The following is a 26,180-nucleotide window of genomic DNA, read 5'->3' on the forward strand; positions in this document are numbered from 1 at the left end:
TGACATTGTTTTTGGACCACGCCGAAGATGATCATTTGGATGAAAAGCGCTTCTTCGCGCGTTACTGCCAAAGCGGATGACTTTTGGCTTACTTGAGAATCTCCACCGTAACTGGTGGGGCTAAATCTCTTTTTGTCCGGCTCGACTCTTGGCAACAAAAATACTGAAGTCGTTTAGAATTTCACCTTCCAGGACTCTTTTGTTTTTTCCATTTTTCTAGCCGCCTTGGGGTTTTCTGACTACCTGCCCTCTAAATACTTAAACCCCTGCAGAGCTTCCCAATGAAAAGCAAATAGATCTGCCCACGCTGGAAAAGGTTTGGTACATTTTCCACTGGATTTGGTGTTGTTGGGTTTTTTTTAACCTATAGATTCGGCTTTTACCGGAGGGACGGTGGACAACCGGACCCCCCCCCCCCCCCCCCCGTTTCAGCTTGTATATATATATATATATGTTACTCTTTTTCCTTTCGGCATCACGTTCTCAAGCAGCAGGTGGGGAGGATCATCAACATCAGTCTCAGGAGTAACGGTTATATTTCACCACCACCACCTTGCCAGCCCTGCCTTGTTCAGCTGCTATTTCTCTTCGCTCACCCCGCCCCCTCTTTTTCTCCCCCCCCCCACGCGGCTCTTTTTGCGTGGATGCCACTGACGGCGCGCGCGAGAAGAAGCGGCGGCAGGCTGGGAAATCCCTGTGCGTGAAAAAGCCGCCGCTATTGCGGACTTCGTCCTTTTGGCGCGGCTGAGGTGGTGAGGAGTGTGGGTGAACCGAGCGCAGAAGCCACCGAGTGGAAAAAAAATAGTTGACTCCGTTTCGGGAAATCTGCCTTTCTCCGCTGCTGCGCTCAGGATCGCCATCCCGGCTCTGGCTCCCCTTCTCTCCTCGGCGATCTTTCTTTGCAGCCCCGGTGCGTTCGATGGTGCCTTAAGGGTGGAAGGGGGGAAAAAAAGGGGGGGAGAGATCTACTGGAGAAGAAGAGAAGCGCGGAGGTGGTCTAATTCCCTGCTACCTCCGGAGGGAAAGAGATTTATTCGCCGCCGCCGGCCTGACACTAAACTTTTATCGCAGCGCCTTCAGCCCGCCCCACTTTTTCCTCTTGGAAACACCCCCCCCCTCCCAAAAAAAAAAAAGACTGCAGCGCGCAGAACGAAGATCCTTCGCAGGTTGGCGACGCCAGGAGGGAGAGGGTGGAAAAGGACGCCATCTCTTGCTTGGGGCAGATACTGAAGGGCGCTTGGCAGGCGGCAGCGACATCCTCCAAGACTGCGCGGGGTCTCCTTTCCGACCGCTGCTTCTGAGAGATTCTCCACGGTTTAAATCGCTCCTGGGCTGAATTGTGATTTCTTTCTCTCTCTCTTTTCCCGGCCCTACTACTCCTACCCCGACCGGAGGAGACTCACTTTTACTTCGGCTTGATGTGCTGCCCCGAGGCGGGAGACATGAGCTTAGCCGAGTTGAAAGAGCTTCACCTTTAATAGTAAGGATTGCGCGGCGGCCCCCCCCCAAAGATGACTAAATCCCCGACTGGGTGAGCCCATTTTTTTGCCCTCTGCCCCCTTTCCTTGTTCTCCCCCCACATTCTCCCCCTGCCGGTGCCCGGAGAAGCCCCCTTTCTTTCCACTTTTTGGGGGGCTTCACCCCACCCGGAAAACTGATGACAGGCCCACCCGTCTTCTTCCTTTCCGGGCGCCGTCATAACTCAAAAAGGCCGGACGAGCTCGGCCTCTTCCAAATTCTCTCTCAAAGACTGGTCGCTGTGGGTGAAACTGGCGATTAAAGCGGGAGGAGAGAAGCCCGCCTCCCTTCCCGCGCCGGGGGCCTGGGAGCTCCCTGTTGGCGGCCGTTTGCCGTCGCCCGGAGTCGAGCTTTTGCGTCTCTTCTTCTTCTTCCTCCTCCTCCTCCCCCTTCGCCTTTCTTGGCCGGTTATGCAGACTCCCGGCGGCTGCTGCTGCTGCTGCTGCGGCGGCGGGAACCGCTGCTAGCCCCCGAAGCTGGCTGCTCTGGAGTCGAGCGGTGGAAATGGTCGCGCCTTGCCAAGCGGCGGGGCGAACGCAGAGGGGGACGTCGAGCTTCTGGGCTGAGCGTGTGCCGCGCGCGCCTGGGGCTCCCGGCTGCTCGGCTCTCCACCGTGGAAGCCCTCCCCGTCTCTAGATGGAATTAGTGGAGAGCGAAGCCCCTTGTGTAAGGAACAGACATGATCCATGGACGCAGCTTGTTTCACAGTGAGTACCGCTTCCCCCCCCCCCCCGCGTCCGCCTCGGACTCCAGACTTGAACACGCTCTTGCCGGCGCTCGCGTCGGCCAACCCCTTTCCCTCCTCCTCTTCCCCCCTCCCTCCGGCGAAAGGTGGTTGCAAACTAGGAGAAGGAGATCAGTTGCGGAAAAGGTGAATGGCGTAGGTGTAAATCTCCCCACCACCACCCGCCGCCGCCTCACACGCTTCTCCCTCAGCCCTCCCGCCCCGTTGCCCCCTATCGGAATCGCCAATCCTGAAAAACCTTGAACTATAACCGTGAGGTAAACTCCTGGTTCTTAGATCCGGGTTTTGGGATCTAGAAGGATCCAGTTTGTGAGACAAATCTTCCCCCACAAACAGTGTTCTCTCTCATTTTTTGGGGGGTGGGTGGGCGGAAAAGTATAGTGTCTGAGCGGCAGTCCCTTCAGGACTGGGCGGCACAGAAATAATAATAAAATTTCCCTCTTGGCTTCTGGGCAGGTTTGGAAAACTCTGAGTTGATGATGATTTTTAAGTGAGCGATTGCTCACTGCTCAGCTTAGAGGGAACTATGCCCACAAACCCATATGCGGAAATAGGAGGGCTTGTGGGGGCCCGGAGACCTTGCCCGCCAAAACTCTTCACTTTTTTTCTTTTTTTTAAAAAAATCCCCCTATAACAGTTAACCGAGATTTTTAAATCGCCCAAGAAGTCGTTGCATTCTGGAATTTGGCCAATTCTGGCTAGGAGGGGTGGGGTGGGGGGGGCCGAGGGGGGTATTCAGCCTATTACTTTGCTATTAGGAATCTGGGCCTCTGAAATTCTGTGGAATTTACTTCTGTTTAACCAGGTTCCAAATGGTTTTCCCTCATCTTCAGATCCAGGTTATGTATGCAGATTAAAGTCCCAGATAGGCGTGAGGATGAGATTTTCACTGAAGAGATGGCAAATTTCCGTCCCTGGAGTCCAGCTGTCTAAATTAATCCTTAAACTCATTAATTACTGACATTATTCAGGATTAAAACAAAGGCTGCTGGATCTTCTTCCTCCTTCAGGAAGCTGCTATTACATTGAAAAATCACTGGTTGGTGGTTACTCTTAACTCTAAAGTTACAGTTTTCCTTAGGTTTCTTTCAGTATTTAAAATTCTCAAGTCCTATGGTATAATCCTTTAGTAATCTACATGCTTTCACAAATACTAATGGAACTGGGAGAATTTTTTTTTCATTTAATGGTATTTATATGTCCAGTTCCATAATAATTTACTAAAAAAATTCAGAAATAATATATTTATAATCTAGGTTAAATAATGAATTTTAATATGTTCAAAGATAATAGGCATCTCAGCAAACAGTACAAAACTGCATCTAATACTTGATTTATTTTACTAAAAAGATAATTTTTTTGGAAGGGTCAGTGATGGACCCCTAGATAAATTTGTTTTCAGCTTGTTTTTTCTGTTTTCACTGGATACAGCACAGGCAAGCATTAGAATCTTGGAGGAGGATGTGAATCAAAAAGCTGAATGGGGATGGGATGTGAAAATAGAGACAATAAAATTTCTTTCAAAGCAGTGAATAGATTTTTTTAAAGTCAGGATGGTAGTAGGTAAGATGTTAATCTCCTCCTTTTCTGTGCAATTTTATTTGATGGAGATCATAGAAAATAATCAACTGAAATTAAAAGGTATTTAATTAATTTCTAGTCAAATGAATAATTTAATTTAAAAAGTTATTTGTAGTTAAAACCATCTGGTTAATATTCAAGTGCTCAGTAGCTAATAAGATTCATACTTTCTCTAATAATGTGCAAATAGATTCATACATTAAACAATATTAAGCTCATGTGTGATTACTATATCATGTGTGATATAGTATGTGATTCAATAGTAAACTACTCATAGCTTTTCTTATGAGCATCTAAAAAAATCTTTAGTCATTTATATACATTGAATCATCTTTCACTGTACAAACATAAACCTTCATCTAAATATCCGTTAAAGGAGGCAAATATATTCTCTGGATGTTTTGGACTACAAATCCATGATGCTTATTGCTGATCAGGTTTCAAAACATTAAGAATGTAACAGGTTGACTACATGGCTTACATCATCAATTTGATTCATAACAGTGAATGGAGTTAGGCGTGAATAACTGACCATAGTTTCCTACTTTAGTAAAGATTTAATTTAATTTATGATTTAATATTTATGATTTTTTTTTCAGAAGGTAGCTTGAGTTTCAACAAGAATGTTTCCAAATAAGATTTCTGGATTATATTTATGGAATTTTATTTATGACTTTGCTTTCTTGTTTGTTTGTTTCTCAAACATGTACAAAATAGCAGGTATATGCATAAACATAAGCATATACAAAATAAGTACAGATAAATGAGGACAGTAAGACAGGAACAGTAGGCACCATGGTGCACTTCCTCAACTTCCTTCCTTTTCTTATCACAAATCTAAAGAGAGAGAAGCAGAAGGAAGTAGGAAAGCTCAATGGTTTTTGAATGGTAATACAAAAAGTTCTCAGTTTGAAGTTTCCTAGTTCATAGTATATATGTCAAAATCTGTCTTTGAAAGAACAATGTATAAATGATGGTTTTCTCTTTCTTGTTTTGGAATTGTGGAAATATATGCTCAGTTTTCCTATTTAAAAATTTAAATACTTAGAATATTCCATGGTGGCACAGTCTTGAAGTATATTCCTTCTCCTATTGGCTTTGTCTAAATACATAATTTTTCTCCTTCCTCTGTTTCTTAAATGGACTGATATAATTTCAAAACCCTGAAATTTCTTTAAAGTGTTTTGGAAATCGAAGATGAATAATGCATTTAGCTAATAGCAGAGTTTTCTCTTAACAGTATTTCTTACTAAATACATTTTTGACAGGACAGAAACCTTTTTGTTCAATCAATTATACAGTGGTGGGTGCCTCAGAATATATTTCTGACTTCCAAAACAAAACACTTCTTTCAAAGAAAAGTGGGTTATGTTGGTATTACGAAATATAAAATAAACCCTGAATATCATGTTCTCTCAACTAAAGTTCTTTGACAACTAACAGAACTATGTGCATTAATTTGTGTGCATATGGGCAATTCCACAATATGAAGTTAAAAGCTTCAGGAATAGTTTGAAATTGGTTGGGCTTCAGAGTGTCAAACTTACAAGGTCAGGTTGCAAAGTCAACAAATACCACTATGAGGAAACAGGTTTTAGAACTCTGGTGTTCCAGTTCAAGATTAGTCACAAAAGTGATTAGTTCTCTAGCTTATTCATATATTGTTACAAATATTTGTAAATGGTAATGAAATTAGTGAAGTGCCTACTATGGCCATACAAATCAGTTATATAAGACTGATCAGTTGACTCTGCCTTCTATCCTTCCGAGGTCAGTAAAATAATCCAGATTGTTGGGGGCAATATGCTACTCTAAACCACTTAGAGAGGGGCTATAAAGCACTATGAGGTGGTATAGAAGTCTAAGTGTTACTACTATCTGAATATTGCTTATCCTCCTGTTTCTTAGCAGTTTCTAGCACTTTTAAATAATGCTTGCTGATCTGTTGCAAGGCACCTTGAGAGGAAGATCTAGGAAAAAGTGGTAATGGGATTCTAAGATTGTAACTAAAGAAAATCCATAAATGATACATTTAAGTTCCCAATGGTTATTGAGCAGCTAATTCTATGAAGCCACTAGTGGATATGTATGGGAAGAAATTCTGCAGGTTATTTTTCTCTAGGATTTCCTTACATCAATGCTTTTAAGTAGCTTACATGCATCAAAAATAATAAAAAAATGTTATGATCATAAGATGTGCAGAACATCAGAAATAAGTTTTGAACTTTAGCGGCATATGACGTATTTTGTATTAGGTGCACATATTTCTTGATTGGCATACCTGTATAATGAGGAAAAGGGAAAATTATGTTCAATGAAGGCACAACAGAGTTGGTGTAAAATGTCAGTGGACTCTAGATGTTACAACAGAATAGGCGCATTATTATTCACCGAAGTTTCTAAATACCCAGGTTGATTCTGCTGTAAACATTTGAAATAATGTTTCTTGGTATCTGCAAAAAATGGAATGAAAACAGCATGGAAACTTTCAAGACAGGTATTTCTTAATTGTATTCAGAAGCCTACTAGCTGTATGAAAGAGAATTAATTCAAGTGGCAGTTTATTACATTCATTCATGGGATGACCTTGAAGAAATACTAAATTACCAAAATGTAAACCAGAGAAAGAGTTAATCCATTCACAGGATTATTACAAATTTTGATTGTAGGAAACTATATAATGAATGCTTTGTATGAATGGCCAGTTTTTAAAGCTTTCAAATTGAAGCTGGCATTGGTTCACAATAATTGAAGCTGTTTTAAAATGCAAATGCATGCAATAGTGCTTTTAATAAGGATAACATTTAACATTTCTTTTCACATAAAATACATATTGGTAAATGGGCAACTTTACAGCACTTGTATTTTGAATTGTAATAGCTTTGTAGCTTAGTAACTCCCATTCACTGCAACAATACATTTTTGAAGAACATATAGAGAATCCTTCTATATACAAAGAATGCAAGTGCCATTTGTACATTGTATATCTTAATGCAAATGATATTCAGCAAGCAGATATTTTGTTCAAATTACTCTTTGAATATAATATCAAAACACATACCAGTCTATAGAAATGGTGCTTATGCAACCATTACTTTGTTCCCATTGTCAAGTATTGTCTTTGCCAAACTTTGCTAGCTTCTTATCTCAAATTTCTTTCATGTAAGTGTATGTTCTTTACAGTATAGGACAACCAGATCTCAGCTTCAGAGAAAACAAGAAATATTAACTTCCATTTATTTATAAATCTACTCCAGAAGCCTGGGCCCAAAACAATTTACTCCTATGTATTAATCTGACTGCAGAGCAGAAGAAAAGGAAGGCATTACAGATGCTTAATAGCCAGTGTAAAATAATTAGAAGGCCCAGATATGTGAAATTATTGTTACTAGTATTGTTGATTTTTCTCAGTGGAAAATTAAACAATTTCTGAATTGGTAGTTAATGTACAAAATAATTTGCCAATATAGTATATGTATATTTATAAATAATTTGCCAATATAGTATATTTAAAGAAATATCCTTTGGGAACATAAATTGCTGTTCAAACAATCAAACGGAAACTTTACTTGTAAACAGTAATGAATATACTCTACATATGCGTATAAGACAACATACATGCCCAACAGAAAAAGTCACATTAGATCTTCAAGATACCTGATTGTTTAGAGTCCAAAGATACCTGACTGTTTAGAGACCAAAATCCAAAGAGTGGATTTTGGAGGACTTAAAGTACCCTCCCAGTATTCAGAATATTTTATCCTTATGTTGAGAGTAAGCAGTGGCCAAACTAGCAAAAATATTTGTTTTTTTAAAATAATATTAAAGATATAACACTGGAGAAAAAGATTTCCTGAAGTCTGCATTATGGTTTTAAATTAATTGATAACATTCTTATTTGGAAAGTTCAGTATTGGGACACCAGTTATTATTAGATTGCAACTCCCAATCATAGTTATTTGCAATAGAGGTAATAATGAATTGTATCAACTGGAAAGCAGCATTCTTTACCAGCTGAATCTTCTAGATAAATGTTGAATAAAATGGAGGCGAGGATATACTATACTGAAGTGCTTCACGGAACAATCCCATCTCCCATTGGAACTACTCTTAATTAAAATGGTGTCTTCCTACTGCTAACTACTGCTGATAACCTAGAAGGCTACCATGGATAGATTTTCTGCAGGACAAATATTGTGATATTGGATGGGAACATCATCCAGCATTTGCCATAGTGAGTCAAGTCCCATAGCAGCTTGGTTTCATATTTCATGGGGGTCCAGATAATCCATTTCTTCCAGAGTTCTCTATAACTGATACTCCATCAATTTCTTACAATCTTTTTCTAAAAGGGAGATTGGAGAATAATTCTTAGTGGTCCTAATTTACTGAGTCCAGAACAGAAGGCAACCGATTGCTTTTATATAAAGAGTTGTTATCTCCCATCCCTACAATGAGGAGTTGATTATTCCCTAGAGCCAGACCCCTGTCTTCTTGGAAGATTTTGCCAGCTTGGAGAAATATGGATCAAGTCTACAGATGGTGGATGATGATGATGATGTTTGTCCATCGTTTTGAAGAGGACCTTGACATCTTGGGCGGAATGTCAAGACTCTACTGCTTTTAGATACATAGCCTCATAAACCTCCCATACAATATTCCAAGACTTTACCTCTGCCATCTTAGAATTTGGCCATCGTTTTGTAATGTTGTCCAGATTTGAGAGAGATTATCCAAAATGTGTTGGGCTACATGGCCATAACAGTTAATGGTATCATGATGGCATTAACGCATAGCAATAATATCTGACAAAGGTACTGGTGTACTTGTGTCAAATATTGGAATGAAAACTTGTAAAAAATAACTTTATCTCATTATCACATTATGTTTGTGTGTTGTCATTTTGACATAGTCTTGATTTGTTGCAGGTGCCCATGCTCTCAACAGTCTGGTCAGATGGTATCAAATGGCTGAGAATTGTATATCAGAAATATATATGAGGGAGGTCGGATTGCCTGGTTAAATCCATCAATATACTTTACTATTATTCAATATTCCTATGGCTAGTTAAATGTCACCTATCACTAACTATAACCATAACTATAACTACTATAACAATCTGGTATGCACATAATTGACATAGATAATACCAAAAGCTCATAAAATATAATCTAATTTTTTCTCCCTTTCAAATCTATAATTTAGATTTATGCAGGAGTAAGTTCCACTGATTTTTCTGAGTTTATCCCATGAAAATAGCATAGAATTGCAGCTCTGGCTATATACAGTATTTAAATGGTGTCACCTCATTGTATCTCTTACTAAAGTCTCTGCACTCATGAATCAAAATGTTTTATGCTTTAAAGATAACTTCAAAGATAACTTCATTTATTCCTGTTGCTGTGTGGCTTTTACTATGAATATGTAGCTACTCTGTTTCGGATTACAGTGTTCTTATAAAAAATAAGTGCAGCCAAACAACATATACTGTTTGTTCTTTTGTTATAATTTTCTACTTTGGGTTAAGGTTAAGGATAGGGTTGTCTAAACTAATTTCTCATTTCAACTAATATGTTTTTATTTTCCAGTTGTAGCAAGTTTTATCATCCTACACTGGGCTGGGGCAACAAAAAAAGGAGCAGGTATGTTTTTAGAAGAAATTATTCCTATGATCTGGTTTTGTTTAAAAATGTTTAAAACTTAAAATGATTTACATTTTTCTCAAACAAGGGTGGGGGGAGGGAATATAGTGCTTAGTATTCAGAACAAGTTTAAAATAGTCAAAGCAGGCTATGATATTTAATATTGGAAACACATGCATTGAAACATGTTAACTAAAAATTAATGAATACATTTTCTGAATTCCAGTGCAGCAATCTAGCATGTTTCTGTTTGAATCAGGAGGCCAAAACAGGTAAAATAACATCCTAAAAAGTGGATCCTAAAATAAGAGTAAAATTTCAATCACAGCCTTGCCCACAATTATATTACAGTTGGTAAACTTAGAAATGGATTGTTACATTTATGGAATCAATGAATTTCAAGCTCAGAAGACATAGAAAGTGACCTAGTACAAATAGAAGAGAATATTTGTAGCCTACGGTTGGGCTATGGAGTCTTTGGTACTGTCTGAGTTTGGATTTTTGCTCGCAGACATTTCTGTAAAAAGATGGATTGGTGACATTGCAAACATTTATGCTTCTTGACTTGGAAATATGAATGAACAGGTGCTGCTGCTACTTTCAAATGCAAAACAAGCATTTCATCTCCAACAGTTCCTTTCTGGCTAAGAATACAAATGGAGTTCCTAACTCACAGATAACTTTAAAAAAAAAATGTTCGTAGTAGTTTACTGGAATATAAAGTAACAGTAACAAGAATGTTCTGATCTGATTCACAAATTTAACTGAGCCAAATCTTGTCCCACCAAAGTTTATCGAGGAAAGAACTGACTGGTTTAGAACATATGTTGGGCTATAAAGCCTATTTTGCAAAATTGGGTTTACAAATCACAATGAAAACTAAACCTACCATATTCTGGATTAATGTGATATGTGAGCCAACTTTAAATATTAATTATTATGCAACCAGAATTGTCTATGAGCTCATATAAAAGATGGATTCCTGAAGATATAGAATTGCTGAAACATGATTCTGACAGACTTAAAACTGCAACACTGTTATGAAGCTTTCTTAACAAATAATAGAAAAAAATAATAATTTACATATTTTATGCTATTTTATTACAGTTGGAATACTAAACATCCAATGTAATTCTGATCTGATATATCTTTCAGGTCATTCATTCATTCATTCATTTGATTTCATTTCCATGCTGCCCTTCTCGAGGCGACTCAGAACGGCGTACAACATTTCATATGAAATACAGCCACTCAAATTTCTACCTCTGCTCAAGAAAAAAAGAAACTTCTTAATAAGTAAATAGCTACAGGTTGTCCTCAGAATGCAAGAGCAGTTAGAACCAGGACTACTGTGGCTAATGATCCATTAGTAAAGTGTGAATCACATGATTTCATCATGTAGTGACAAAAGTCCCAGCATTCTGTTGCCATCATAAAGCAAAGATTTCACATGAATGAATTTTCTTATTTCCTGCCAGCTTCTGTATTGGATTTGCTTGTGGGAACCTGGCAGGTAATGTCAGAAACTGAGACCTTAGCATGAAACAGTGATTCTAAATCTGAGGGTCAGGACACCTTTGGGGTTGAACTGCCATTTCACAGGGTTCACCTAAGACCATGGAAAAAGACAAATTTCCCATGATGCTAGGAACTAAAACTTCTATTCTAGCACCTTAGAACATATTTTTACAATCTGACTAATCAGGCATTTACTGTGGGGATGTCCCTCTGACCTTCCTACCAATCAGCTTAAAGCTCTGTTGGGAGAATTGGCTCTAGACTTATAGTTGAGCATCACTACAACATGAGGAACTGTAGGTTGCGGCATTGGAAAGGTTGAGAACCACTGATAGGTGTTGAAGGCTCAAATCATAATTACATGATTTGGGGATGTTGCGACAGCCAGAAATTCAAGGATAAGTCCCCCTGGTGTTCTGTACTGTCACAAGTTTGAATGATTATTGAATGAGTGGTCATAACTGAAGGGCCACTTGTATAAAGATTGAAAGTAAGTAAACTCATCCTCCTTCCTGGCTGCAGATACGGATTACAGCAAAACACAGGAGGTATAAATTACCTTCAATACTTGTTGCCTGTGGATATTTTGAGTGGTTTTTTTCATCTGTATATGTAATTTATCTAGTACTACTGCCACACATAATACAGTTAACTAGCTTATTAGTCAGAATATTGTTAGGTACTCTATAAAATATTTTACTGAATTAAAGATACCGTATTTTTCGCTCCATAAGACGCAGTTTTTTTCCTCCCAAAGTAGGAAGAAAAATCAGCCCCGTCTTATGGAGCGAAGATGCAGGCAGGGAGGGGGGGGGGAGGCTGCGAACTCGGAAGCGCCATCCCGCCGGCTGGCTGGCTAGCTGCTGCCTGGCCCCCTCCCTCCTGGAGGAGGGTCTCCCTCTGCACCACCAGCGGCGCTCCCCCCGCCAGCCAGCCAGCCAGCCAAGCCCCGCGCCCGCCAGAACCGGCTCCTCGCTTTCCCCCCGCCGCATTTGCAGGAGGTGGGGAGGGTCGGGCGGCCCGCCAAGGCCAGGAGGGATGCCGCTGCCCCCCTTCCCTCTCTCCGCCCGCCGCTGCACCTCCTTGATGCCAAGAGGAAATGCCGGCAAAGGTTTTTCTCAGCGGAGGTCTTCAATGTCGGGGGGCGCACGGGCGGTTGCGCGCGCTCCCTATCTCCCTGCTAGCCCACTCGGAATATTCAAAATAAGAAAAGCCTTTGCCGGCGAAGGTTTTTCTTATTTTGAATATTCCGAGTAGGCTAGCAGGGAGATAGGGAGCGCGCGCAACCGCCCGAGCGCCCCCGACATTGAATATCACCTTCGCCGGCCCCGCCTCTCCTGCAACAGAAAGAAAACAAGAGAAAGTGAGAAGAAGAGAGAGAAAGAGGGGGAGAGAGAGAGAAAGAGGGGGAGAGAGAGAAAGAGGGAGAGGGAGAAAGAGAGTGGGAGAGGGGGGAGAGATAGCAAGAGAGGGAGAGAGAGAAAGAGAGAGGGAAAGGGGGGAGAGGGGGGAGAGAAAGAGAGAGGGAGAGGGGGGAGAGATAGCAAGAGAGGGAGAGAGAGAAAGAGAGAGGGAAAGGGGGAGAGAGGGGGGAGAGAAAGAGAGAGGGAGAGGAAATAAAGGAAGAGGAGAGAGAGAAAGGAAGAGAAAGAAAGAAAGAGGGATAGAAAGAGAGAGAGAGTGAGAGATGCTCAGTGAGCCTTTCTTTGAAGTTGCCTTTCTTTCTTTCTCTCTTTCTTTCTTTTTCTCTCTTGCTCTCTTGCTCTCTTGCTCTTTCATTCTTTTTTCTTTCTCTTGCTTTCTTTCTTTCTCTTGCTTTCTCTCCTTCCTTCCCTCCTTCCATTTCTTTCATTCCCCCTCTCTATTTTTATTTCTCTTTCATTCTCTTTCTTTCTCTCTTTCTTGCTTTCTTTCTTGCTCTTTTTCTTTCTCTTTTACCTTCCCTTCCTCTATTTCTTCTTTTCTTTCTCCTTCCTACCTTCTTCTCTCCCTCCCTCCCTTCAGTCCTTCCTCTCTTACTCTCCCCTTTCATAAGTTTCCTTGCTTCCTTCCTCTGTTTCTGTCCCTTCCCCCTTTCTTTCTTTCCTTCCTTCCTTCCTTTCCTCCCTCCATTTCTTGCTTTCCTTTTCCTTCCTCCATTCTTTCCTCCCTCACTCCCTTCTTTCACTCCTTCCTCTCTTCCTCTCCCCTTTTTGGCTCAAAATATTTTTTTTCTATTTTCCTCCTCTAAAATCTAGGTGCGTCTTATCAGCAGGTGCGTCTTATAGAGCGAAAAATACGGTATATTATGTCCTCAGCTTTCCCTTGATTTATTGTAATTAACCTGGTAGGCTCTATTTTTGACAGCCCATGTTTCCTGTAGATTTCTAGGAATGGAATTTTGTAATGGGTCATAGAGTTTTGCAACCTACTGACATGAGATTTACAGATCTACCAATATCCCGGATCTTCTCTGGTTTACTCTTTTTGAAGACAGGGATAGTTTCTTTTTCCTTTTTTGGCTTTTGACATTTCATGTTTTGCAGGTTTTTCTAAACTCAAAATGCAATCTGAGAATCTATCAGCAGATTCCTTCAGCTCCTAGGATGTAATTCATTTGGAACAAAAGAAATGAACTTTACTGAAAAATTCTTAGATACACCTTAAGATCTTTTTTTCTGTCATTTTGAAGTTTTTGGCCTGCCTCTGCAATCACCTCATCATGCTTGCTTAATAGAAACAAATCCTTTTTTGAGGGAAAAAAAATTACATTACCTCTGAACGATTTGTCAATTTCTTACACAATCAGTTTTCTGCTCTTTTTTTAATTGCATGTATGTAAAGAAACTTTTTCTGGTCATCACTTTTAATCTTTGCAATTCTGGGTTTCTTGTATCTGCCCTTCTTTCATAATTAGTCTTTCCTGTCCCTTCTATGTGTATCCTTTCTCTCTTTTTTATTTGATTGCTTATGAGCTTCTAGTGCTTCCTTTATTTCCCCCTTTTCTCTCTAATTGGAATTTTTTATGATTGCATATTTAATATTTCCTTTTTTTAGAAACTTCCATTAATATCAAACTTTTATTATATTAATTTTTCATTCAAGAACAGTCTATTATCATTGTTCAGAGTTTATTCAAATCACCTTTCCTTGTAGCCCAAGGAATATTTTTTTTCATTTGTCTTTATATTTTTTAAGTCAAAAACTCTACCATCATATGGTTGCCTCCCCCAATAAATCCTTTCGTATTACTGTTTTCATATTACTAACTTTTTTCCCTATTGGTTAAATCACATTACATCAAATCAAAGAAATCCAATTGCTTTTCTCTTTTTATAAAATCTTGTAACCAAAACCGAACAGGAATTTCCTAGAAATCCATATGTAACAATTGCATCTTGCCAGATAACATTGTGATTAAATCTTCTCATTACCATTACAACATTCTCTAATTTGATTTTTCGAAATGCCATCCATAGCTTTTTCTGATTGGATGGTTGGTAATCAGATCAGATCCTTTCAGTTGTATTGCCATGCTATTGGGGGTGGGGGTGGGTGTTTCTATATAGGTAGAGAAGATTTTTAAAAATTTTTATGATGAATTCCTTATTTAACAATGGCGCTTCTGGAGTATGATTGAATCTTGATACTTTGTTATAGGTGAGAGTATCAGTAATTTATTTTTTCAAGAAATACCATAACTTTACATCTGTTACATATGCGCACTATGTTATTTTTAGGCAGAAAACGATATAGTAATTATATAGTATCCTATCCTGCTGTGTTCTGTTCTTGCAGATTCTGCCAGTGCTATTATTTTTTTAAAAAGTCTGTTTGATATATTGTATTTCTTTACAGCTTATAGAAGATAATATTTATTAAATCCTTGGTGTTCTCTGAGCTTGCTGGTTTTCCTGAGACATTTCATTACCAAATTAGGTGACATCATCAGTGATATAGGCACTGTGCTAGCACCAATGATATTACCTAGTTTCATAATGAAACATCTGCAAGAAAACAAATGTATTTATTTATTTTGTATGCCACCCCTCTCCGTAGACTTGGGGCGGCTCACAGCAGTAATAGAAAAACAATATACAATACAAATCTAATAATTAAAACTAAAAACCCATAATTTTAAAAACATGCACAAAACATACCATACATAACAATATAGGCCTGGGGAAGTTATCTCAGTTCCCCCATGCCTGATGACAGAGGTGGGTTTTAAGGAGCTTACTAAAGACGAGGAGGGTGGGGGCAATTCTGATCTCTGGGGGGAGTTGGTTCCAGAGAGTCGGGGCCGCCATAGAGAAGGCTCTTCCCCTGGGTCCCGCCAAACAACATTGTTTAGTCGACGGGACCCGGAGAAGGCCAACTCTGTGGGACCTAACCAGTCGCTGGGATTCATGCGGCAGAAGGCGGTCCTGGAGATATTCTGGTCTGATGCCATGAAGGGCTTTATAGATCATAACCTTTGAAGTGCCTACCTTTCTGATAGTCAGTATAATTTTGACTGCCCTATCAGCTCTACAAACAAACTCCTGTTCAATGTCCTAAAGCATTTCCCAAAGTTTACACTTGGAATTTCTTCCCTCTTGTATAACAGAGGAAAAAGAAAATCCCATCTTTGAGGTTGGATTAATAAACACAGAACCTGATCCTACGGTATTAGTGTTCTGTGCATGGGCCTCGGAGCGAACCCACTGACTCAAAAATCCCTTATTTTATGATAAAATCAAATTCTTTATTGAGAAAATCACACATAACGAAAAGCAGATTTTGAATAGCAAGGAAAAAAGGAGTTATTTTTCTCTTCGGAGCTAGACATAAACAATGTCTGGGAAAGGCCTCAAACCCGGCCTAATCAGCATTCCCTAGATCAGTGTTTCCCAACCTTGGCAACTTGAAGATATCTGGACTTCAACTCCCAGAATTCCCCAGCCAGCGAATGCTGGCTGGGGAATTCTGGGAGTTGAAGTCCAGATATCTTCAAGCTGCCAAGGTTGGGAAACACTGCCCTAGATAACAAGTCCATTTATCATTTAAGCATATGAATTTGCTCAATGAAGTCCAGGCAAAAATCATCCAGCAGATAATATCTTTTATTGAGGCAGAAATCATGGGTTTAAAGCCTTGTTCAATCACACCCCCAATCTCACATCTCTTCCATTGAACAACATTGAACCCCATACCCAATTACCCAAAATCCTTTGCCTTTATACTGCCTGGAAATGACATCACACCCCAAAGAAGCTAAGATTGTAAAATAATAATAATAATAATAATAATAATAATAATAATAATAAAAAATTATTATTATTATTATTATTAATTAGATTTGTATGCCGCCCCTCTCCGGAGACTCGGAGCGTTTACTATGTAACTCCTCTCGCCTTCTCAGCAATCTACTATTGCGAGGGACTATCCACTGACGTTCCACTCTAATGTCTTCCTCATCCTCCAACTGGGACCACTCCCCCATTGTCATATCAGCCCCTTCTAGTGGTTCCTCAAGTTCATTCAGGTCACTTTCTCCCTCACTATCTGCATCAGCTGGCAATCCCCCTGGCCCAGGGTATCCAGAGGGTCCTGGGTCATCTTCCTCAGACTCTGACACGACCTGAGGTGGACAAGGAGCACTCACAACAATAAGTAGGAAGTTGTAGCAGACTACAGATGAAAGCAAATGATTTCACATTATGTATTTAAGTCAAAACATGATCTCATCTTCCTTCCCCCCTTCTTTTCTAGAAAAGCAAAACAGTTCAGAAGGACAGAAGACAGTTCAGTGTGGAGTGTGGACAAAATACGCAGAAGGCGGTATTTTCACTTCCCCAAATTACCCCAACAAATATCCTCCTGACAGAGAATGTGTCTATATTATAGAAGGTAATATAAGACATTCCTTTTTCTCTCTTCTTTTCCCCCCCATTGTTCTACTTTTGGCAATGATTATTAAATTTAACTGTTTCACAAACAATAACTTTATCTAGTAAGAATGTATAAATGTTCATTTTTGGAGAGGGACATCATATAAAAACTTTGTATTCATAGAAAATGCATACATTTCTAAAAGACCCTACAGAAGCTTGCAAGCTGATAATTAAATAGAAAGCATTCTTTTCCATTTTTAGATTCAGTAATTTGACAATAAGATTAATACTGTTACACTTCACTCTAATTTTTTGTGGTTGTTTTTGAGTTATAAGAAATGAGATGTTTCATAATATGGTTAGACTTTTGGCAATATTTCAGAATTGTTGGCAGTAAATCCAGGTCAGTCACAAAGTGTATCAGCAGGAAGTTATAGCTAAATCATTCTTTGTAAGAAATATGTTTATATGATGTTCACATGTTCCAGAGTTGCTAAAATATTTAAGTATTTTTTTAAATGTGATATGAACCATAGCTTACATGGACTGCTTTAACTTCCTTATGCTGATTTCATTATGAAATAGAGGCCCCTAATAGATTAGAAGCTATATACAATTAGCAGAACATCACATTTTGATGGTACTTATTCTTTTACTTTTGTGGATATCGTGATGCAGGTTTGCTAATCTAAATGCACATATATATGGAAAGCTGAGTCAACCTTGAGCCAGTCAGGATTGAACTCTTGGCAATGAACATTGTGTTAGCCTGCAATACTGCATTCTAACCAATGCACCAACCCGGGTCTTAATTTGTAACTTTGAATAATCACTAAAAAATGGTATAAGTTCAGACTGGTTGGACGTCTTCATGACGTCAAAGCTCTGCCCATGAAATTCCCTATTGGGATTCCCCACCTCCTTTCCAGCCTCCAGATTGGCCGAAAACGCCACCGCCGATCACAAAAATGGTGCTCCGCTGAGCTGCGCCACCTGTAACCTTCTGAAAGATGATAGCCGGGCGGCGGCGCCCAGCGGAGCGCCATTTTGCGTTTTTTTTTCTTTTTGCATGCATTAATCGCTTTTACATTGTTTCCTATGGGAAACAATGTTTCATCTTACGAACCTTTCACCTTACGAACCTACTTACGGAACCAATTAAGTTCGTAAGATGAGGTATTACTGTATATACATACATACATACATACATACATACATACATACATACATACACACTGTATATATATATACAGTTACATATACAGTATATATATATGGGAATAAGGAAAGTTGGGCGCCTGAAAGAATGAAAAAATTATCTTTGCCTCAATTTAACTCCTAATTCTATTTCCCATACTTTAACCTTTCATTGATATCCATTTCAAAGTTTAGTAGCGGTTTGTATAATTTTACTGTAATATAATACTAAATAAGAATTTAATATATGCTTAAAATGCATTAAAAATCAAAGAGCTTGGGTTCTAACTTCAGACTGTTTTGTTGCAAAAAACAAAAGAGGAGAATTTAATTCTGTCCATTGTAGCTAATCTAAATTGTATCAAAATGGATTTTTATTGCTGTTTTAGATTTTGAGATTCATTCAGCAAAAAAGTATTTTAAATTCCAAATTCCTTTTATTAGGTTGCTCACTGCTGACTAATGGGAGATATTAGGAATTATTCCAATCCATTTGTGTGATACTGGCTCCCAGTTATGCAAGAAAGATATTTAGATCAATCTTTCATTTCGAGACATTCTTCTTAAAAGAAATAGATTTTTTTTGCTTAGCTTCAGCTGTCAGCTACATGAAATTACAGGCTGGTAAAAATTAAAGCCTTAATTGTATGGGCCTCTTTCATTGCATCTATTCCTCTGCTTCTTGTTAGAACCCCAAGTCTTTTTAAGCAGATGTAAAACCTCAAGGCAGCACTTCTATAAGATAATTAGATGAAAAAGATGACAAGACATGCAGGCATTAAGCAATCTTTTCCATGTTATTAGGACTCTTTGAAGAAAGGTAATTAGAACCTAAATTTAAAAGATTGCTAAGAGTTCAAGTAGTAAAAGCTCATTGCAGAACAGCTGTCTCCCACAACCACTGTGGTTTGCAACATGTTCTTGCCTACCGTATTTTTCAGAGTATAAGACCTACCTTTTTCCTCCTTAAAAGAGACTGAAAATTCAAGTGCATCTTATATGCTGGATGTAGCTTTTTTCAAAGCTTTTCCCCCCAGCCCTAACTAGTACTAACTGTCTTCCCAGCTCTTGCCTTGCAAGTTCTTTCATTGTTACTCTTTACGAACAATGTTTTCGAAGCCCTAAGTCTTGCAGGATATTTTTCATTGCTCTACTTGCTCCAAATGTTTCTTTCCAGCCCTAATCAGGTGCTCATGATTTTCCCAGCTGTGACAGGCTTGCAAGCTCTTTTCTTGTTACTCTCTCTGAATAAGTTTTTTTTTAAATATATTTTTATTATTTTAAAAAGCTACATATGTAATGTATTTACAAAAATAACTTACAATATACATAATCATAATAGTAACAATAACAGGCAAGCAAGTCAACAAGAAGAGGGAAAAAAAGCCAGACAAAAAATAAAGCAAAGACAGAAACAGAAAAAACCACAATCCAGAAATTTTATGCAGTTATTCATATTGTTTAACACATTTACATTTCATAATTGGTCTTATATAGTTCTTTTATAATTCCTCTTCAATTTATTGTTATTAAATACTTTGTTTTATTGTTAGCTCATTGCACCCTTGTCTATTAGAATATTCTTGTATACCAAGTCACTCTTTTCTCACTCATTATTGTCTATATATACTCTACCATCTCTGCGAGATCTCAGAGTTTAAGATCTCTATACTATTATTAAGTTTTCTTCCTTTTATCTAACCATTTATACCAGTCCTCGGAAAGGGGAGGCATACAAATATAATAATAATAATAATAATAATAATAATAATAATAATAATAATAACAACAACAACAACAACAACAATAATATTAATAAAAAATTATTATTATCATTATCATTATCATTATTATTATTATTATTATTATTATTATTATTATTATCATCATCATTCCCAAATTTGATAATAGTCCATGTCTTCTTTTTCTTTTAATCTCATAGTTGTTAGTCTACTCATATCTGCCACTTCAAATATTTAATTGATTGCTTGTAGGTTGGTGGGAACTGTTTCGTTCTTCCATGATTGTCCATAGCAAATCCTCGCCGCAGTTGAAATATAAATAAGGGTTTTTTTAAAGTCCTAACTAGGGGATAAAATAATGTGCTGAAGCTGGCCAGACTAAAGATGCTAGCCAGATGAATATCTGCTAGGCAGATTCTTTTCCCTATTTTCCTCCCCAAAAACTAAGGTGCATCCTATTCGCCAGTATGTCTTATACTCTGAAAAATATGGTATTTACTTTTGCTATTGCTAGACAGATGAAGAAATGATCTGGAAATTAAAATGCATTTTTAACTTGAAGTATTAAATGTAAACCTTGTTCCCATTGGCTGAAGCTCTTCCTGAACAATAATTAAGATTTTTCAGAATATTTAACATGACATGACACTAATATGAAGCTTCCACATCCTACTGTGATTCTCAATGACACCTACTGTACCTTCTAAAGGATTTCCAAATTTTCAAGAACAAATGGGTCACAAAGGGAAGCAGGAGAATGAAGAGAACAAATGGCATTTCCATATATGGATGTTTTCCACTGTTTGAACATTTTTCCATTGTTAGTACACCACATTTGTGTGATTCATTAGTGACCCAAAATGTCAGTGCATTTGTTTTGTTTTTCATTACTAAATAGATTTCAAAAGCCAGACCATAAAGAATGTAATCTGGTTTTGTCTTTTGCATTTGACAAATGACAAATGTAACCTGTATGTGGGAACAGGATGCAGCCCATACAAAAAATAGATGTTGCTTTTCATAATAAGTTTTAGATAAAGGGAAGAATTATCTTCAAGTCCCCAGCAGAAGTAGAGCAGAAGTCTAATCTACAGTGTTACCAAGTTAACATCTTTTTAATCACTTTTAATGTTTCTGTTTGGTTAAACATGAAAGAATGCAAATTGTGAAAGCAAGCTCGTTAGGCAGTTATATTTGAGCTGCATCTTTTTTAAAAAAAGCATTTGAGTTTACTTTCTACTTTACTTTACCATCTTAGAACAGGATTTCAATTCCTATGCTGTTTAATGGATTAGAAAATATGCTAAAAATTCTGTTAATTGGGAAATTTCAGCAGTGTTTGACAAAACAAAGCTTGCGCTATGGCGGTAATATTTACATAAGAGGAGCAGAGTTTATGAGCCTTTTAGAACTATTTGAAATTTAGTAAAAACATGGCACCATAATAGATAGTTTTGGGTCTTGTTTGTTTAACTGGAATATTTATGAATGAGATTTAGGTGAGGCTCAAGATCTCACTTAAGACTAAGTGTAAAGGCTAAAGGTAGGTATAAAAGTTTCACAAACTTATTTATCACTGTAGGAATCTACTATTACAACAAAAACATAAACAAAGATGTTGCTGAATGTGGCTGCTACTTAGGCCAGCTATTACAAATAACACTAGCAATATCACTTATGCCTCTTCACAGAGCTTTACATACTTTCTAAGCAGTTTACAGAGTCAGCATATTGCCCCCAATAATCTGGGTCGTCATTTTATCGACGTTGAGCCGGTCAGAATCGAACTCTTGGCAGAGGACAGAGTAGAATGTAATACTGCATTCTAACCACTGTGCCACCATTCCTCTTCAAAGAAACAGATACACATTTTCTTTGCTTTGTAAATTTCTTTAAAGAAAAAAATAATAATTGCAGGAAAAGAAGAAGCAAAGAAAGACTTAGATACCTATGCATATTTTTTTTAGCAACTGAGCCAATTTTACTTGTCCTACAATGGAGAATCTAAGAATTAAAAAGAAAGTAAGTTTAGTAGGAAAACAAACTGATATTATTATAGCTCTGAGTAGAATAAATTACTTTACGTGAAAACCTCAAGAACCAAAAAATACTGCAGTACATACGTTTAGAAACAGCACATTTAGAAGTAAAGACATTTCAGTGCATAAAATTATGGAAAGCCTTTGTTTTATTTTTCAGCTGCCCCAAGACAATGTATTGAGTTGCACTTTGATGAGAAATATTCCATAGAGCCTTCTTGGGAGTGTAAATTTGATCATATTGAAGTACGAGATGGACCTTTTGGATTTTCCCCAATAATTGGTCGTTTCTGTGGACAACAAAATCCACCTAAAATAAAATCTAGTGGCAGATTTTTGTGGATTAAATTTTTTGCTGATGGCGAACTTGAATCTGTAGGATTTTCTGCACAGTACAATTTCACACCTGGTAAGTAAATTTTCAAAATAATTTTAGAGGAAAATATTTTAGTATTTACAATGATATACTTTTGAAATATTATAAAGTTATGAAATGATATAGTAAAATTAAAATGCCAAACTTTTCAAATATTGGTAATGGAAATGAAAAGAAAATGCTCTCACCCCCGAAAACATATGCTTCTTTTTTCAGAATTTAATCTGTACTTTGCATTTATACCAAGTGATTTTATTTAGTTAATTGGCTGTTTTATAAGTAGTTATTTTATTTAGTTAACTGATATATTTATAAATCAACCCACACATGGTTTTATTTTAATATTTATTTATTTGTTTGTTTGTTTATTTATTTACACACACACACACACACACAAACACACAAATAAAGCAATAAAGCAAAATAAAACTACAAAAATAGGAGCCAAAGCTTTCATTACAAGAAGTCTTTTTTTAGAGCCCACAATTATGATGTCTAATGAAGCATAATAAAGGAAGTACAGTATTGTTTTGACCCCAATCCAGGAAGTGATTTTATAACTGCAGCGTTCCTAACAACACTGAAATCCTGGATGCACAGATGTTAGAAATAAAGCTGCCGTGATGGGTCCAAAACTTCTCAGGCTGGTAATGATCATTATGTCAACAAATCTCAGTATTGGGTTTTTTTTATGACCTTGAAGACAACAGCCAAAGAACCATAACTTGGAAAGACAGGATGAAAAAGCTTCACATCTAATCCCTGCAGCACAGGCATATATAGGCCGCGATTGCTCTCTCCTGCAACAAGGAGGTGGTTTATTTTTTATTTTTTGTAGTTGGCTTCATTCTTCTCTGCAATAAAGTATACTGGCTAACTGGTGCCAATTCTAGAACAATGGAAGATTTTAGATTTGGAATTGTGCCAGGCTGAATCATGGCAGTAGAAATTTCCAATGATAGTTGCAAATTCTGGGCAAGTAGTATAAGATGAGATAATCATTTAGGCTGTTGCAGTAACCTAAGAAAAGACCTGGCTACTTGATTTTCTTTTTTTAAAAAAAAGAAAAGCAAAACAGAAGCCTACAGTAACATTCTGATTTAATGAACCATTGAGAGGGAGGGATATCCATTAATTCCAGTTGTCCATTAAATTACAAATGTAAGTAATTTACATAATTACATAATTGGTATAAAAAGCTTCATTTGCAGTAAAATGTCCATTTAACAAGCATACTGTCAATTTAAATATCTTTTAATAGGATTGGGGCCATATAAAAACATGAATGCTACACCTGCTAAGCCATGGTCCATTGAAGCAAGTTTAATTGTATTGTGATTTTATCTGGGTAGTAATCATTGATGGAGTGCAATATATATTTTTATGCTGGGAGAATTATGATCACACGGAAGAAAAATAATGTTCACTATGTATTGGTTCTCATCATAACATATTCATTGTGTATATGTAGATCTTGTCAGCATTACTGTCAGGAAGTTATAAATGCAATTACAGTATATGAATGTGTTTTCAGTAATATTGCTCACCTAACAAGTGGAAATATGCTTGTTTTAACATCATCTCAAGAAAATTTTGTACATTCTACTAAGAAAAAAAGTGGATTTCAGCTCCTGCTGTTCTTCTTTCCTTTGAACATTGTCTTTTATTAAAAACAAAAACTATTATAAAGGATTTTTTCCTGTCTTTTAAAAACTGCAAATTGTTTTGACAGAGGAATCCAAGATCCAAAGCATAGAATGCCTTGTATTAAGCACTTGCGTGAAATAAACTTAATTGCTGTCTTTCAATTCTGCCTTTCATCAAATTGTCTAATTTTATTTCTGAAAGCAAAATGAGTATCTGCAGTCAGGCTTACGATGAAACTTTGCAGTAACCTGCAAGAGCTATCAGAGATTTCTGAAAGATTTATTACATGGAGTGAGTAGTGCTACATTCTGGATATTTGTCAATAACTTCCATATATCTCCTAGTTGGAGAACTGTGAGCATCAATATGCAGGTTTCCAAGGTGGTATCTAGAATAAAGATTGTATCTTGCATAGAATAGATTTATTTATAAGGGGTAAAGCTGGATTTTCATTCCAGTTGTAGCCAAAATGACTGATATTCCCTAAAGTATATGGAATGGTTATCATTAAGATTGATAATCTGGTAGATACTTTTTCTGTCTTATTAGAAGACATACATTTGAAAGCCTCAATTTTATCAATGCCACAGAAATTGGTAGACAGCAATAAATTATTGTTGCCTGTGAAACTAAGAAAAAGGAGAGGTGCAATAGAGCTGAATAAAGATGGGAATTAATAAAATATAAGCAGACAAGTAAAGGTAGATATTTAACCATGAATAAAAGTGCTAAAAGATATATCTGAAAATATGAATTGCTATAGTTATTGTTGATAAGAGAGAAGGCAGAATCCATAGGTTGGTAATATTTTCATGTTAAATTCCAGTGAATTATTATAATGAAAAAGGGAGGGGGGGGAAACCAAGGATGAATGGATGGGGAGGAGAAGAGAAATGTACAAAATTCTGAGTGAATTTGAACCAATGAGAAAAGAACGCATAATAATTTAAAAAATGACTAGGCTATTTTGACACCCAATAATGAATGTCTGATAATTGGGTGTATATTGGCTGTAAGAAAAAGTGTCCTTGGAATGAATGGTTAAACCTTAAGCCTGTTGGTAACCTACACATGAAAAAGGAATGCTTTGAAAAGCTTGGTATATGCTTTTTAAATAATAGTTTATGATAAAAAACACAAAGACTTAATAACGGATACCAGGATGAGAGGATCTAACAGAATAATTTTTGTACTAATTTGACATCTAAGAAGAAAAGATGTTAAAGATTCTAGAATAACAGAAGATTGCAAGAAGAAAAAGTGTAAATCTGCAAGAAACAAAGGAAAATAGATTAATATCACAATAAGTGGAAGGTAGACATAAGGAAAGAGCATGTACAAGTTACTTGGAAAAGAATAAAAGAAAAGTTACAGATTGTCACAACAATCTGCTGGGAGATTGTTGTGGGTGACTATGGTTGATAGGCTTGGGCAAGATCCAGTTTGGCAAATACAGACCCCTGGCCCAAGATTTGCAGGAGGTGTAAGGGTTTGCCTTATTGAGGGTTGCCTTGTAATCTACGCAGATTCTAATGGACCCATCCCACTTTAAGGGAATAACTATAGGGGTCTCCCATTTGGAATGCTCCACTGCTTCTAAACTGCAATCAGTTTATCTAGTTCTAAATCAACTTTGGAGTGGAGGGCAAGGGGCACCTGCCTATATTTTAAATGGATAGGGGCCACCTGGGGGTCCAAATTAAAGACAATGGGGCTTCCTATATAGTTACCCAGTCTGCTGTTGAACATTTCTGCAAATTCTGAAGTAATGTTGTCCAGTGCGTCAGGGATTGTTGAGTGGATTTATTATTATTATTTATTTGGTTGAATTTCTATGCCGCCCTTTTCCACAGACCAATGCCAAATATTGTGAGTCCTAGTGTGCAGAACTAGGCCCAGCAGGGATGGCCATTGTCCATTCACCACAACTATTCACGGGATCTTCTGCCTCACACTTCACAGAGATTGGTTAGAATCCATAGGGTTGATCTTCTACAGGTCCCATCAGCCAAACATTGCTACTTGGCAGGACCGTGATGGATGGTCTTCTCTGTGGTGACTCTGGCTTTCTGGAACCAGCGACTTCTGGAGATCCGTACTGTCCCCACCCTCCTGGCTTTCTAGAAAGCCCTAAAAGCCCGGCTTTGCTGGCAGGGGCCGTTGAGGAATAGCATCCAGCTTCAGCTTTTATTAAACGGGGTTTTAATTATTTATACTGTTTTATATTATTATTTTACTTGTTGTATGCTGTCCAGAGTCCGAAAGCAATTGGGCAGCTCACAAATCCAGTAAATTAAATTAAATGAGAGGTAGGAGGCCT

The 26,180-nt window shown here is 37.7% G+C and overlaps 1 protein-coding gene across 3 annotated transcripts in view; it reads left to right on the plus strand.

The window, feature by feature from the left end:
* Positions 1-1,783: 1,783 nt before the first annotated feature.
* NETO1 (neuropilin and tolloid like 1) overlaps positions 1,784-26,180 on the plus strand; it is a 105,992-nt gene continuing 81,595 nt past the window's right edge. Inside the window, exons 1-4 of one of the 3 annotated variants that reach the window (XM_070749134.1) lie at positions 1,784-2,225; positions 9,433-9,486; positions 16,738-16,875; positions 21,998-22,246. In XM_070749134.1, the coding sequence (XP_070605235.1) occupies positions 2,198-2,225; positions 9,433-9,486; positions 16,738-16,875; positions 21,998-22,246 (469 nt within the window). In that variant the 5' untranslated portion in view covers positions 1,784-2,197. The remainder of the gene's footprint in view (positions 2,226-9,432; positions 9,487-16,737; positions 16,876-21,997; positions 22,247-26,180) is intronic. The other 2 variants (XM_070749133.1, XM_070749135.1) reach the window with 2 other exon arrangements.

The sequence above is a fragment of the Erythrolamprus reginae genome, chromosome 3, assembly GCF_031021105.1.
Source record: "Erythrolamprus reginae isolate rEryReg1 chromosome 3, rEryReg1.hap1, whole genome shotgun sequence".
Lineage (NCBI taxonomy): Eukaryota > Metazoa > Chordata > Lepidosauria > Squamata > Dipsadidae > Erythrolamprus > Erythrolamprus reginae.